This window comes from Aythya fuligula, chromosome 4 (assembly GCF_009819795.1).
Source record: "Aythya fuligula isolate bAytFul2 chromosome 4, bAytFul2.pri, whole genome shotgun sequence".
Classification (NCBI taxonomy): domain Eukaryota; kingdom Metazoa; phylum Chordata; class Aves; order Anseriformes; family Anatidae; genus Aythya; species Aythya fuligula.
The window spans coordinates 73978734-73993955 of record NC_045562.1 but is presented as its reverse complement, the minus strand read 5'-3'; the positions used below and the strand labels follow the sequence as shown (position 1 = coordinate 73993955).

General features: G+C 57.1%; 2 protein-coding genes across 2 annotated transcripts; both read left to right on the top strand.

Moving 5' to 3' along the window:
* MAVS (mitochondrial antiviral signaling protein) lies at nucleotides 1–4789 on the top strand. Its single transcript, XM_032186745.1, has 6 exons — nucleotides 1–343; nucleotides 1024–1198; nucleotides 1477–1733; nucleotides 2071–2617; nucleotides 2701–2837; nucleotides 3215–4789. The coding sequence occupies exons 1-6, from the start codon at nucleotides 227–229 to the stop codon at nucleotides 3809–3811; spliced, it is 1830 nt and encodes a 609-aa protein (XP_032042636.1). The 5' UTR covers nucleotides 1–226; the 3' UTR covers nucleotides 3812–4789.
* A 1084-nt stretch (nucleotides 4790–5873) lies between these two features.
* On the top strand, nucleotides 5874–15086 carry PANK2 (pantothenate kinase 2). Its single transcript, XM_032186746.1, has 7 exons — nucleotides 5874–6069; nucleotides 9468–9820; nucleotides 10795–11048; nucleotides 12001–12177; nucleotides 12422–12545; nucleotides 13817–13942; nucleotides 14402–15086. Exons 1-7 carry the CDS (start codon nucleotides 5889–5891, stop codon nucleotides 14450–14452), a joined length of 1266 nt encoding a protein of 421 aa, XP_032042637.1. The 5' UTR covers nucleotides 5874–5888; the 3' UTR covers nucleotides 14453–15086.
* Nucleotides 15087–15222: the final 136 nt, after the last annotated feature.

The following is a 15222-nucleotide window of genomic DNA, read 5'->3' as shown; positions in this document are numbered from 1 at the left end:
CGGGCCGGGAGGGTTGTGAGGTACCGGGAGCGCGTCCCCGACCCTAAATCCCCTCAGAGCTGCCCCGGGAGGCCAGGCTGAGGTGTTTTTTTCCCCAAAAAGCTCCCCGTGCTGCCTCCGTGCTCGGGAGCTGCCTCTCGGTGCCCCCTTCGAGCTCCGCCGGGCGTCGCCAAGCGGGCCCTGCTCCCCCTCGGGCCTCCCTCTCCCCCTCAGGCGCTGAGGCGGGATGGGCTTCGCGGAGGACAAGGTGTACAACCACATCCTGAGGAACATGGCCAAGTTCAAGAACATCCACGTGGCGTCGCTGGTCGATTCCCTCGGCTGCCTCACCGAAGCGGACAGGGTAAGTCGCCGGTGTTAAAACCGGGCACCTCGCCTGGTGTTATAGCACGGGGTGGGGGGGAGGGGGGTGCAGAAGCTTTGTTTCTGGTTATTTGTGGCCAGCAAGGCGAGGGAGGGGGGTGTCACCTTCTGCTCTGCTGTTTTGACCCCCCTTCGTGGTGCTGTGCTCGGCTCTGGGCCCAGCACGGGGAAGTGGAGCTGCTGGAGCAGGGCCTGAGGAGGCCGTGGGGGTGCTCAGGGGCTGGAACAGCTCTGAGAGAGGGGAGTGGTGGGCCTGGGGAAGAGAAACCCCCAGGGAGAGCTCCCAGTGGCCTGCCCGTACCTAAAGGGGGCTGCAGGAATGCTGGGGAGGGACTCTTTGTCGGGGGAGGGCAGTGATAGGACAAGGGGTAACAACTTTAAACTAAAAGAGGGCAGATTTAGGTTAGATACAAGGCAGAAATCCTTCACTATGAGGGTGGTGAGGCCCTGCCCAGGCCGCCCCGAGGAGCTGTGGCTGCCCCAGCCCTGGCAATGCCCAAGGCCAGGCTGGATGGGGCTTTGGGCAACCTGGTCTGGTGGGAGATGTCCCTGCCCATGGCAGGGGCTGGAAATAGCTGGGTTTTAGGGTCCCTTCCAACCCAAACAGTTCTGTGATTCTCCCTCTAAGGCACGCCTTGCCTCTTGGTGTTCTTTGTTCAGGATGAACTTCATACCCGGCAGGAGATGCGGGGCAGCAATGCGACCGCCTACAAATTCTATCAGCGCGTGAAGTGCTGCCGGGGCTGGGTGACCGACCTGATCAACGCCCTGCACCAGAACAACGCGGGGCACCTGGCCGAAGAGCTGCAGCAGGTCTACGACCTCTACCGAATCCGTAAGCGGCCTCCCCGCAGCACCTTGCCCTGGTGACGTGCCTGGGGACGGGAGGAGGGCGGCAGGGATCCTTGTTCAAAGCTGCTTGGGGTGGCAGTGGGCTCGGTGTCTCGGCATCCTTGTCCTAAGGGGAGGTGGAAACGGGAATTAAGGGGTGCTGCCGGTTTGGCTGATGTGGGGATGGAGCATGGGTGCGAGAGGGGCTGCCTCAGCCCCACATCCACCCTCTGCCTCCTCGGCTTTTCCGCGCCGCCTCAGCTTTTACCTGCACCTCCTCAGCTTCTCCAAGAGCCTCAGCTCCGCCAGCTGCTCCAAATCCTGCTGCTGCCTCCTTCCCTCCCGATGCCCGGCCTGCTGTCTCCGTCAGTGCCCAGCTGCCATTTTTGGGGCCAAAACCCGCTGCGGACGCCCCGCTGGCCGATCCTCCCCACTGCACCTCGTCCACTGGGGGCTCTGCCGCCACCAGTGCGAGCCCAGCTGCAAGCAGGGACGTTCCCAGCACCGACCTGGACGCCAGGGCCCCTGTGCAGGAAAAGGTGAGCAGGACAGGGCTGCAAAGATCCCTTTTGGAGCCGAGTTTCAGTGCTTTGGGTGCCACGAGCACGCTCTTGCTGCTGGTTTCTGCTTTGTGCTCGCTGCACCTGGCAGCTTCACCCACCCGGGCACCTTCTGTGCCATTTCCACGCAGAATTTGGGGTAGAATGTGGCTTCTGCTGGTGAGAAGCAGCAAGCTGCGCCCTTTTAGCCTCCACTCGGCCCTATAACCGTGCGAGGACGGGCTTTGCTCTTGTTCTGTGCTCCCTGGTGCCCTGTGAGTCCTCAGCCGGGACAAAACGGGGCTGCCCAGCGATTTACCAGCTCCTTTTCTTCCAGCCCCTGGAAAAAACGAGCCCGCAGCCTCCACCACCACCTCTGGCCACAACCTACAGTGGAGCGAGCGATGGGCGCAGCGCTGCGGGGCCGCTCTCGTGCCCGACGGAGGCTGAGGGGGTGGCAGCGGGGCCCCCCGGGGGGCTTCTTCTGTGGGCTGCGCCCCCCGAGCAGGGCCGGGAGTGGCTGAGCCAGCGATCCCCGGTGTGCGTGGCCGACGGCTGCTTCGGGAACTCCAAACACCTGCACCGTGCGGCGCCGGGCTCGGGGCTGGGCACATCCGTCCCGCTCAGGGACCCGCTCAGCGCTCGCGGCGCGGGGCAGCCCAGAAACGAGCCCCAGGAAGACGTTTACATCTCCGCCGAGCTCTCCGCGGAGTTGGCAGAGCCCCCGGGATCGCAGGGGAGGCAGGAGAAGGAGGCTGAGCTCGGCGCTGAGCACGGAGAGGCTCCCAGCAGCCTGGTGGATGTGCGCAGCCCCCTCCTCATCCAGAAGCAGTTCGATGCAGAGCAGAAGCTGGCCGGGATGCTGCGAGAACACGAAGGTGGAGGTGAGTTTCCTTCCCAAGCTGGCTGGCGGCGAGCTTCTGGAAGGTCTCCTGGTTAACGCAGCGTCTTGTTCTCTCCCCGTCAGACACTCGGGTGGAAACCACCGCCCCCAGAGACGCTTCCCCATCCCGTGACATCTCCTGGAAGCTTCCTGTGCCAGAGCAAACGCTGCCTGCAGGGAAGGCAGCCAGCAGCACCCCCCCTGTGCCAGCAGAGGAGAAAGTAGGTGACCTTTCGGTGCCTCATTCAGGTCCTTTTAATCTCCCCTGCCTGGGACCTTTTTATTTTTGCTGCAGCGTAAGGCTTTTTGAGCTGGGGGTGAGTTTACTCGGGGTTTTTTCCCCTCTGTCTTCCTTTTCCTGTCCCCAAGCTGTATTTTAGGGCCTGTGTGCAGCCTCGCCTGCTGGCTGTTGCAGCACGCACGAGCCCAGCCCGACCCCGAACTCACTGGAACATCCCCCGCTGATTTTATGGGGCTTCGTTTGGTCAGCTTTGGGGTTTGGGATGGTTTCCCAAATGCTGGGAGGAGAAAGGGAGCCAAGATTCGTTGGTCAGCACCTCCCTGCTCCCCTTTTTCCCCCTTTTGCTGTCTCCCAAAGGTGCTCCCGGCCTCGGCGGCCCCTCTGCAGGGCTCAGCAGTGGGGGGAAGCTTCGTGAGCCCACCTGGGAGGACGTCCTGCCGGGGGAGCTCCGCCACAAGCATCTGGGGCTCTCCCAACGGCCCGGAGGAGGACGTGGAGCTCAGCAAGCCGGGCGTCCTCCTCTCGCTGCCGGGGGAAAGCCCGCGGGTGGCTTCCGAGGCCACCGATCACCTCGGTTTGAGCAGCGACCCGCTCCTGATGAGCTCAGACAGCTCAGATCCCGGAGAAACGCACGAGGGATCCGCTTTGGGACGTTGTTCCCCGGTTCCTGGAAGAGAAGAAGCGGGGGAAACGCGCTCCTGTTCGCCTCTCAGCTGGAGAACCGAGGAGATCCGCGTGGAGCACAGCCCCAGCGTGCTGCTGAAGGCGAGCAACGAGCTCCAGGACGGAGCTGGCGGCGTGGGCAGCCTCCCAGATTCTCACTCGAGGGGTGGCCGCAGTGTCCCCAGCTCTGGGGACAGCCCCGGGTTTTCCTTGCCCTACCTCGTCCCGGCCGTGGGCATCGCGCTCATCTCCGCCGTGGCCTTCCTGGTGTACGCCCGGCTGCAAAAATAGAGGAGGGGAGAGGGAAACGGGGAGCCGAGGCCGCCCTTGGGAGGTTCCTCTTCCCCGCAGGGATTCGTCTGGCACATCTGAAACCCCGAGGAGACGTCTGAAACCCCGAGGAGCAGCCTTACCCCAAAGGTCCCGTTCCAAATTCGGGTCCCGAATTTCCCGACCGCCCCCAGGGAGCGGCTTGGAGCGCACGGGGATCGTGCTGCGGGGCTTCCAAACGATCTCAAACCCCAAACCCAATTCAATTCCGCAGCCAAACGCACGAAGTGCCTTCCGAAAAACGACGGGCAGGAAACAAACAGCGGGATTTCGCTCTGATGGGGCTGATTTTGGGGCTGGACGTGAGCTGCGCCTGGTTTTGGATCCGTCGGTGGGTGGCAGAGGGCTTTCAGAGCGCACTTTATGTCCTCTGCCGCGCCGGGGGCTGCTCTCCTCTCAAAAAGCCCGCGGTGAATTCCCAAAGCTCCCCCCAAGCAGGGAGAAGAGCCCGGAATTCCCCGCCAGCAGTGCCCAGCGAAACATTTTGCTCAGCCTTAAGGAATTTTGTCCGTGAGCGCTTCGCACACAGCTCCCCACGGAAGCCGCAGCTTTTAACGCTCGGATTTCCTCTGAATTTGCAGCGGACGCGGAAAATCTTCCCAAATGCAGCACCCGGAGCAGGGCTCTCTTAGCAGAATCCTTCCCTTATTTCCCCAGAACTTCGTCGCGACGTCTCACTCACTTCGTATTTCCGATTGAATCGCTCCTGGGAAGCGGCTGATTCATTTTACTTGATAAAAGCACGGAGTTTTCTCATTTTTTTTTCATTTTTTTTCGGTGTTTGGTGCGACGTGCCGCCGCTCCCACCTCGCCACGTAGCACTTTAAGAGCCTCGGCAGCGGGCGAACCCGCGGAAAGGGGATTGTGCCCTGCGGATCCTTTAAAAAATAAACAACGAGGCGTGTTGTGGAACACGGAATAAAATCCTTTGCCACTTCACAGAACCCTTGAGGTGCCCTGCGCGTAACGGGGGGAGAATCCCAGATTTTGTAGGGCAGGGAAGGGTATAGGGGGGGACAGGGGGAAGGGGAACTGAAATAAATCCCAAATCCTGACCCTGTGCCCGCAGGAGCTGGTGCAGGGATGGAGCTGAGCCCCTCTGGGTTCAGCTCCGCTCCCAAACCCTGCTGGTGGGGGGTTCCCGGGTGTCTTTTGGGGAGAATTAGGGAGGTTTTGGGCAAGGTGGCTGGAAGCAGCCCTTTTTGCAGCGTTGGGTGTCCTCTGCGGGGCGCAGCGAGGGCAGGGCAGGCCGCAGGGCTAAGGTCACAGCCGGCCGTGCTGGGGGTGCGCCAGGTAATTAGCAATCAGCCGTTACCCCCTAATTACCCATGGCTAATTACCAATTAGCCCTCAGTCCAGACCCAACCCCAGTGGGAGCGCCCCCATTTCCCTAGGGATGGCCCTAAGGGTGTGTGGGGGTGCATGTCGTGACATATTGCGCTCATGTCGTGACAGAAAAGGCAGCCGGAGGGAGAGGCCTCGCTATTTGCATATGCAAATCGTATGCAAAGCAGCCCCCCCCCCCCCCCCCCCGCGGCCCAGCCCAGCCGGGCCTACTGCAGTCTTCCCCTCGGCCCCCGTCTGCGTTGCCATGGTTACCCCGGCTGTCAATCATCCGCGTTATCCCGCCCCAACCGCATTCGCCTCACTCCATTGGCCGACGGCCCTGTCACTCTCTCCCCGAAAGCACGCCATAGGCCAACTCCGTCTCCCATCCCCCGCCCCTCCCCTCCCCGCGCTCCCTCCTCCTATTGGCTCCCCACCCCGCCGCCTCCCATCCCTCTCCCCTCATTGGCCACCGCACCCGTCGCTCCGCTCGGTGGCGGCAGCCGATTGGCCGCCGCCTCACGGCTCCTCCCGCCTCCTTCCCTCGGGGCAGGAGCGAGCGCGGCCGGGCCCTCAGACGGGGGGGGAGGCAGGGCCGGGGCCGCTCGGCGCAGGCGCGCTGCGGGCGGCGGCTGCGGCTGTGGCGGCGGCGACGGCGGCGGCTGAGGGGCGCGGCGGGGCGGGCGGCCCATGGGGAAGGGCCGCGCTGCGGATGGAGCCGCTGCGCAACGGCGGCGGGGCGGAGGACAAGGCCCGGAGGCGGGGAGCGGACGCCGGGCCCCCGAGGCGGTGGAGCGGAGGTGGAGGTGGAGGCGCGGCGGGCGCTGACAGCTCGGCGGCGGCCGGGCCTAGCGGGAGGCAGCGGCGGGACTCGGTCCGCAAGAACCGGCCGCGTGAGTGCGCCTCAGGGGAGGGGGCGGGGCCTGGAGGGGAGGGGGAGGGGTTTAAAGGAAGGGGGAGGGGCCTAAAGGGAGGGGCGGGGCCTGGGTGGGAAGGGGGTGGGGCCTAGAGGAGGGGCGTGGCCTAAGAGGAAGGAGGGGTGGTGGAAGGGGGAGGGGGTGGGTGGGGTTTAAGGGAGGGGGCGTGGTTAAGGGAGGTGGGTGGGGCTATGGGGTTGGGGGCGGGGCTAAGGGGGTGCAGGGGGCGCTATGGGGGTGTAATGGGGTTGGGCTGCAGGGACAGGGGGACAGAAGGACAGGGGATAAGGGGACGGGGGACACAGGAACGGGGACAGAAGGATGGGGGATAAGGGGACAGGGGGATGGAAGGACAGGGGGCCACAGGCAGGGGACAGAAGGACAGGGGGACACAAGGGGACAGAAGGACGGGGGATAAGGGGACGGGGGACACAGGAAGGGGGCAGAAGGATGGGGGATAAGGGGACAGGGGACGTGGGGTAGGGGGACAGAAGGACAGGGGGAGACACAGGGGAAAGGAGGGGACACAGGGCAGGAGGATAAAGGGCCAGGGAGACAGAAGGACACAGGTGGGGGACAAGAGGACAGAAAGACAGGAGGGCACGGCACACAGACAGGGGGACAGAAGGAATGGGGGGGGATACGGGATGAGGGGACACAGGGGGCAGCAGCCCACAGGCAGAGCCAGGCAGTGAGGGTTGGAGCAGTGCCCGGTGGGAGCACGGCAGTGGGGAGCAGGTGTGCAGAGAAGCCCCACGGCTCGGCAGGGACGTTGTGACAAGCCGGCCCCTGAGCCACACCGCGTGGGCTGGCACGGAGCAGGCGGCAGCCCGGGTTTTGGCAGCAGCCGTGGCCGTTTTCCCGGAGCTGGGGGCCTGCAGGTGCCCGGGGGTGCCCGCAGGAGGAGGCAGCGGCACCATAACACGGCTCCTGAAGGACACAGCTCCTGAAGGACACCCCAAACAGAGCCCGAGGCCGGGGCAGCCCGGCCTGAAAGCAGCAATCAGAATTACCGTGCAGCTGAGCCGCTGCAGTCCCTGCATCGTGCGGTGCTTTCCGTGATCTTCTCCTCAGTGCTAAAGGCTTTTTTTTTCTGGCTGCTGGAGAAAAGGGAGTTTTTTCTTTGCCAACCACGTTACGGCCAAAAAAAAAGCCCCAAAAAGCGGTTTCAAAGCGCTCGCCCGCTGCAGAGCCTCCTCAGTGATTGCCTTTGTCATTCACGTGCAGCAAAACCACCTTGGGGAGTGAGTCTGGTGTGGCTGCCTCTAAGGAGATCCCCTGAAGATCCTGGAGATCCCGCTGGGAGCCACAGGATTCCTCCTTAGGGAGCCATCAGCTGCGAAGGAGAGCTCAAAAATGAGGGTGGGTGCGGGTGGAGCCGTGCATTAAGGGATTAAACCCCCCCGCTCTGCTCTTGGGCAGTTTCTACCAAAGGAGGAATTCCTTTTTAGGGTTGTTGGAGTTTCCTGCGAGGTCTGCGCCTGCGGGCTGGGCTGGGAGGAAGAGGAAGGAGGAGAGAAACCAGCGATGCCCAGGCAGCGAGGAGCAGCAGAACGTTGGCTTTGGAACTTCTAGCGTCTTCTTCCGAATAAGAAGCTCTAAAACTCTGCTTCAGCAGCTCCTTTGCAACACAGAATTTAAGCTTTGATGCTTTTAAATGCTTTTTCCTGATTTGGAGTTACGTATGAAACGTGAATTCCCCTTTTCGGAGCTGTGAGACGAGTGGCACTCTGCATTTAATGCTGACGAATGCTGTTTTTTTTCCTTTTCCCCCCAGCTCTCCCATTTCCATAGCAGCATAACGCTATTAAAATACGGCATTGAGTGGTTTTGTCGTTTTGCACTCGGCTAAATCATCAGTCTTCGTTGCTCCACGGGCAAATCTTTTTAGCTGCTAACAGAAATGCCTCCGAACTCAGGGATCAGCCTGCAATCCTGCCTGTCACATGAAGAAAACCCAGCACGGAGACCTTTAACTCATCCTGGCGCTCTGCAGCTCCTCCAGCTGTGTTTTGGGGGGCTGGAAGCTCCCCACTTCGCTCACAGACCGGATCCAGAGATCTGCCCACTGGAAAAAACGTTTGGTTTTGAGACAGAAAGCCACAACTGAACTGTGTGTATGAAAAAGTGTTCACAGGATGCTTTGTGCAGCGCCTGTGCTAAGGGAGGAGAAACTTCCTCAGGCCAAAAGATGAAGAATTTTGTTCTTTTGGAAGAAAATTGCTTTGAAGACGCTGCACCTGCTTTAGCAGCCCTTTCTTTTAGACACCACCGAGAGGCAAAACGCTTCCTGGAAGGTGCTGGGAGACAGCAGAGCCTGCAGATCCCAAATTGGGCCAGGAAAACTGTCTCCGACCGTGATAGACGCTGGAGAAATCAGTATTTGAGGAGAAACAGCAGCTGGTGGTGGCGCCCGGCCAGGAGAGCGTCCTCCCCTTGGGTTTTCTGGTTCTCCCCTTGTTTTTTTTCCCCATCTTCAGGGAGCCCGCTGTGGAGAGGCTCCACCCTTGCTGTTCCACCTGTTCAGAGCTTCGTGGGCCTGTTACGGGCTTCTCATGTCTCCTTTCATCTCTTCACAGAACAGAACAGTTTTTTTCCTTTACAGAACACCGAGGGTTTCACCCTGCTGCCACAAGCCCGTGGCTGCGCTTTTCCCTTTGCTCAGGCTCCCCCGTGTCTCGGTGGCTCCCACCTAGCCTTCAGCTCGTTAACACCACTATTAATCCCTTCCAGTTCCCCGCTCCCATCGCAGATTCCATCTCATCGGGGTTTTCTCTTCCTCTTCTCCAAGAAGCTCATTACCTAACGCAGCCGTAACCGCTGCTGGGCCTGCCACCGATGCGTATTTTACACCGAGGGGGGGAATTTGACTAATAAAATAATCCAATTAGACGTTTGTTTTCGCCTCCCTGGGGCATCTTAGATGCCTCGTCTACCCCGGCGTTGCGTGCTGTAATTAGTTACTGTCTGTGCCTTGCTTTGATGGAACAGCACTGGAATTAGCCTCGGCTCTGGCTCCGGCTCAGGACTTCATGGAAAGAAATCGCTGGGGATTAAAATCAGAGCGGCACCCGGCCGGGGCCGTGTCTTTAGGGTGCTGCGGGGATTTGGGGGATTGCAGAGAGGTTTTGGGGGGCTCCCGAGCACCAGGTGCCTCAAAGGGGAAGTTAGCTGAGGGCTCTCAGTGCTGACAGCCACGTGCTGACAAAGAAAGAGCACACAATTTGTATTTCCCACCAGTTTGGGTAGCTCCAGTGGGGCTGTATTTTGGAGTCCTCAGAGAATTGCATGCATCAATTCAGTCTGTAAGTAGTTTTGGTGTTCCATAGCCCATTTCTTTCTCTTTTATTCTTTTTTTTCTCTCCCCTTTCTAGTCTTCCCTTGGTTTGGCCTGGACATCGGAGGCACCTTGGTGAAACTGGTGTATTTTGAACCCAAGGACATCACCGCCGAAGAGGAGAAGGAAGAAGTGGAAAACCTCAAAAGCATCCGAAAGTACCTGACCTCCAACGTAGCCTACGGCTCCACAGGCATTCGGGATGTGCACCTAGAGCTAAAGGACCTTACCCTGTGTGGACGCAAAGGCAATCTGCACTTTATACGCTTTCCTACTCATGACATGCCTGCTTTTATTCAAATGGGAAGCGAAAAGCACTTCTCGAGCCTCCATACTACCTTATGTGCCACGGGAGGTGGAGCGTACAAATTTGAGCAGGACTTTCGCACAGTAGGCATTTTTGGCTTCTCTACACACTTAGGATCTGCTAGCGCCACCCTGGTTGAGCTTCGAGCTAGGAATTGCTTCCAGCCTCTCCCTGCAGACTCCAAACTCCTCTAAATCAGCGTCGGAAGAGCGCGCCTAATTCAACCCAAATTAGCTCAGGGAACTGTGCGGAGCCACGTTCACCTCCCTGAATTCCAACCCCTTTCCTAAAAGTGCATGCAGCCTTCCCACAGCCCTGCAACGACTCGCTGGCTGCCGTGCTGTGTGCCCTTACAAGATTTGCTCTGTTATTAATCCATGATTGTGCTGATCTCCTGGTGTTTCCTCATCACTGTGTTCACATGCTTAATTCTTTTTTCATATCGTTCCCTAGCTCGTGTGGTTTTGTGTCTAACGCACGTAACTCGGCTGGTTGAGGTTCAGCCCAATTAGGTGGGGAATTAATCAAAAGGAGGTCAGGAGGGGGGGGATTTGACATCATCGTGTGGCTTCCTTGTAAGATTAAGCCTTGTTTAGGGTTGCAGTACGTGTGTGCTACATTCTTTGTTCAACCAAGCCTTGAAAAATGTACCAAAGAGGGATTTTGTGCACTCCAGGCAGTGATATAAGCAGAAAACAATCTCAGAACTCTTTTTTTTAATTTTTTTTTGGAGCAGTTAAGCCTCTCCATTTTTTTTCTTCCTTTTCACGCTAGTCCTGAGCCCCTGGGCAGTCGATGGGATTCTCTTGGCTTCCAAATCTGCTTCAAATTGCTTGTTTCCCCCTCCTTCGTGCACACATGCTTCACACCAGGGCAGTTAGCAGCCCGTGCTGGGGGGCGCGCAGCCCTCCTGCCCTCCACACTTCTTTCCCTGCCACCACGAGATGCGGGGATAACTGAAATGAAGACGTTTTCCTAGCCCTGAGCACAAACCCTTTGTGTCCCTCGCTACTTCTCGAATATCCCATCTCTTTCTTTTCCTTTCCCCCCGCGCCAGATGGGTGACCTTCAGCTGCGGAAGCTCGACGAGCTCGACTGCCTTATCAAAGGAGTGCTCTACATCGACTCGGTCGGCTTCAACGGCCACTCGGAGTGCTACTACTTCGAAAACCCCACGGACGCCGAGCGGTGCCAGAAGCTGCCGTTCACCTTGGAGAACCCCTACCCGCTCCTCCTGGTGAACATCGGCTCGGGGGTCAGCATTTTGGCCGTCTACTCGAAAGAGAACTACAAACGGGTAACGGGCACCAGGTGAGCGCTGTGAGAGGGGGGGAGGGAGCCTTATTTTAGGCTCCTAAATGGTTTTTTCTGCGTTGTAGATGGTGTTTTCAGGGCCGAGTTGAGTGTCAGCCTCCAGCTTCTCCTGCAGTCCCTTCTCTGTGCCAATAAAGATCCCTCCTGGAAGAGGGAATCTGAATTTCATGTTTTAATTTCCCTGCTGCAACTTGTGTCCTTAGAGGCTGTTTTCTGAGTTGCCCCGCTGCAGGAATTAAACCCTTTTATTCAGCAGAGATCCCACGTTTCGGTACTAACCCCAACCTGCTCGTGCCCACGGTTAGCTCCAGTCATAGCAGCAGAGATTTGAATCCAAACTCGTGCAAGGTACCTTTTTTTTTTTTTTTGGCAAAGGGCTGCTGGAACAACCGTAACTCCCCAGCCATTGCTCGGCTGCTGCAGTTCTTGGAGATGTGACTCGTGGTGCCAGCAGAGCCAGAGAGCTCCTTGGCTTTAAACTTTTCCACAATTTCTTGAAAATGAGCGATAATAATAATAATAACCCCCCCACAGCACAGACCTGACTCCTCTCAGATGTGTTTAGTGGTGTGTTTGCACAGCAGCGTGCACAGGACGTCGTTTTTTCCAGCGTTGTGCATAGCTGTGCCTTAATGCTCCGTGAAGCCCTCAGGACCGCTATTTATTTTGGGATCAGCTCCTCAGAGCGCTGGGAAGAAGGTGGATGTTTGTAAAACAGGAAAGCTGCCTTCTTATTTAGGAACGTGCCCTCTGCAGAAGGCTGTGAGGGCATGGGATCGCGTACAGACTGTGGGTCGCTGGAAAGGAGCGGGTTTAAAGAGAAGAGCTCCTCTTTTTGGGATTATTCTCACCAAAAAGAGAAGCAGCGGGAGGGACGGGGCAGCTTGCACGAGCTCCCGTGCCCCTTCAGAAGCCAGGTGGGTGACTTGGGTTCCCTTTTACATCGCAGCCTCGGAGGGGGAACCTTTTTCGGTCTCTGCTGCCTTCTCACCGGTTGCTCCACCTTCGAAGAAGCCCTGGAGATGGCGTCCCACGGGGACAGCACCAAAGTGGACAAATTGGTGCGGGACATCTACGGCGGAGACTACGAGCGCTTTGGACTGCCGGGCTGGGCCGTGGCGTCCAGGTAAGGCTTGGTGGTGTTTTTTTTTTTCCCTACAATAACTTCTGCAACGATGAAAAACTGGATTTGTATGTTTTAGGAGATCAACCACTCCTGCTGGTGTTGCACCAGATCTAAATGACTGCCTGTGCTGCTTTGTAAAGCTAGAAATGCTTCCAAATGAATCGTTTTAGTTAATTTAGTGATTCCCTTTCTCTTCTGGAGTTCTGATTTAACCAGGCCTTTAACCCCGAGCCTTTCTTTGCAGTTTTGGGAACATGATGAGCAAGGAGAAGCGGGAGTCTGTCAGCAAGGAGGACCTCGCGAAGGCCACCCTGATAACCATCACCAACAACATCGGCTCCATCGCGCGGATGTGCGCCCTCAACGAGGTACTGAGGGAAAACCCACCTCACTGCTGCCCCTCTGCAGCATCCCTTCCGTGCTGCTGTGCCTCTTTCCCTGCATACACTTCATCCAGGTGCATTCGTTCCTGTATTTCTGGACGTTCAGTAAGATGTAATCCGCTCCTTTTGGATTCTTAAATGAATTTTCTTCCTGCCTGCCTGCGTACTTGGGGTTCCCTGGGTTATTTTTACCCCGTTTTACCCCGTTTCCTCGCTCGAGTGCCACCACTTCTGCAGCCGTCACCGTATCTTTGTGCTTTCAGCTTCTTTACAGTGCTGCCTTGTTGCGTTCATGTCAAGCAGCATTGTACAGGGCTATGAAAGAGCAGAGGCTCTTCGCTCGGCTCGGAGCACACTCCTCACTCGTTGGCACACCCGATTTATCATCGTTATCTGCTAAAAGCGGGCGAGGTATCTCACAAATAGTCTTGCCCACAAAACATCAGCTGGGTCCTTGCCAACACACGGGGTAATGAAGAGAAGATGGTGAATAGTTCGTTAGAGCAAAGCGTTAATGAGTGTGGGGGTGGAAGGAAGATCCAAAGAAGAAGCATGTGAGCAGTTAGGTGTTCCTGATTCCTCAGTAAGTGGGGGAACTGAAAATTACTTCTCTGTTGGAGAAAAAGAGTTTTCCTTCATCCCTTGGCTCCAGAGAACCATTCTGTGAGGGAAAAGTTTGGTTGAAAATCTGCTTTAAATCTGAACTGGGTCGGTCTCTTCCTCTCATTCAGAATTGTGCTGGTTATGGGTTTTCAGATATTTTTTTTCAGGTTGAAAGCTGTTCGGCTTTCCCTGTGAAAGGCCAGAGGTGGGGGGAGAGAGAGGAGATGGCACGCGCCAAACAGCCCTTCTAAGCAGTTACGGGACCTGATAACAAAACCCCAAGGATTTGGTGAAATCCCTAAGCTCGAGAAGCTGTAGTCTCACCTGTAACTCTATCTGTGGCTCCCGTCCCTACCCACCAAGGAATTTTTGCTCCTTAGCTGCCAGGAGCAGGCTTTTGGGGTGATGTAAAGTTTCTCTGGATTTAATGGGGAATTTAATATGGACCAGTGACTTTTGGTTTGCTTTCAAGTTGGTTTGCATCAAGTCCCACTGGAAAATGGATTTGAAAAGCTACACGTGGCCTTCTTGAAAAGCACTCTAGTTTTTTTTTTCCTTCTAACTCGAAGGTGGGGCTTTTGTTGCAAGCAGAAAACGACAAATTCAGGCTGAACGCTCCAATCTTTTTCAATCTTTTTCCCTCATTCCTGCAGAACATCAACCGAGTGGTTTTTGTCGGCAATTTCCTGCGGATCAATACGATCTCCATGAGGCTGCTGGCGTACGCCTTGGACTACTGGTCGAAGGGACAGCTGAAAGCTCTCTTCTTGGAACACGAGGTGAAACAACGCTCCAGCTTTATTTTCTCTTACAACGCTCAGGTCTTGGAGCGCTCTGGCAGCAGTCCTGTGGGGTTTGTAGCTGCGGTGCTGGGCGTTGTGCAGCAGGTTCCAGCTGCCTTGTTCCTCCGGGCACCGTCGCAGGGTCCTAGCAAGCACACGCGTTGCTCTGGGAACTACAATAAGAATGATTTACTGCCAAGCTCGTGCTTGCTTGTGAACTTTCATTTTTCTAGACCATTTCCATGACACCACAGCTGGTTCCCTGCAGCTCTACTCCCTCGTAGCAAACAGAATCAGAATTTACTTCCTAATGTACCTACGTCTGGTTATTTCTTCCACCATGCTTTATAAGTTTTAAAATTGCACCGTTCGATATTTATTCCTGTTATTCTTCCTCTCGTATCGGGTGCACGCCCAGGTTTGAGTTATTGATGGCTGCTGTCTGTTTGCTTGCAGGGTTATTTTGGTGCCGTCGGTGCTCTTCTGGAACTCCTGGATTCAGCCTGACTCCCTGCAGCCTCCAGACATCGGCCCTACAAAATCGGGGCGCTCCCTGGGCCTCGATGCCCTCGTTTGGCTTCGGTGACTTGTTACAACTGGCTGCGTGATCCTGTCAGAGGGCAGGATTGATGTTGCTGACTGTCAGTTGAAGGCAGGCTGTAATTCAGAGCGGGTTTGCTCGCGGGGATGCAGTTGGGTTGAGCGTCTGCAGGGCACGAAGCCGCCGCCATCGAGCGTCCCTCTCCGTGCAGCCTCCCACACACGTTTCATGGTGGTCACGTCGTGCAAAATTTGCTCTTTCCCTTTCCTCAAGATCCCTGTGAGTGCCGGATGTCCCCCTAGTTCCTATTTTATAGAATCCAGCTCAACGTTTTCCGTGCTGCGAATGAAACGTCAGGTCCTCGTTCCGCTGTAAATCCTGGGGTTGGGGCAGGGCCTAAAACCCTGGCACCTGAAACCCCTGAGGACCGCTCCTGTCCCCTCTGCACCACGCAGCAGCCTGCCAGCGGGGCTTCATTTCTGTTAGAGCAGCTTCTTACCCTTGTGTAGGGGTTCTCAGAGCTGGAAGGGAAGGTGTAAATCGTGTCCTGGCTTCCCAAATCTGCTCAGCTCGGTTCCGCTCGCAGCCTGTGGCGCTTTGCTGAAAGCAAATGTGAGGGTGAACCAGGTTTCTTCTTTCCCTCTGCTGTCAGACCGGGCTGCACGTAACGACACCAAAGATTTCTTTTCTTTCAGCCACGCTTGGGGTCTCTGTAACGCTCCGTTTTATGCTCGTT

Bases quoted from the DNA above. Each gene is read 5' to 3' on its own strand.
- PANK2 (XM_032186746.1), top strand. From the start codon at position 5,889: ATGGAGCCGCTGCGCAACGGCGGCGGGGCGGAGGACAAGGCCCGGAGG. The intron at 6,070-9,467 runs GTGAGTGCGCCT...TCCCCTTTCTAG, and splicing joins GGTCCGCAAGAACCGGCCGC to TCTTCCCTTGGTTTGGCCTG. The intron at 12,546-13,816 runs GTACTGAGGGAA...TCATTCCTGCAG, and splicing joins GGATGTGCGCCCTCAACGAG to AACATCAACCGAGTGGTTTT.
- MAVS (XM_032186745.1), top strand. From the start codon at position 227: ATGGGCTTCGCGGAGGACAAGGTGTACAACCACATCCTGAGGAACATG. The intron at 344-1,023 runs GTAAGTCGCCGG...TTCTTTGTTCAG, and splicing joins GCCTCACCGAAGCGGACAGG to GATGAACTTCATACCCGGCA. The intron at 2,838-3,214 runs GTAGGTGACCTT...TGTCTCCCAAAG, and splicing joins CTGTGCCAGCAGAGGAGAAA to GTGCTCCCGGCCTCGGCGGC.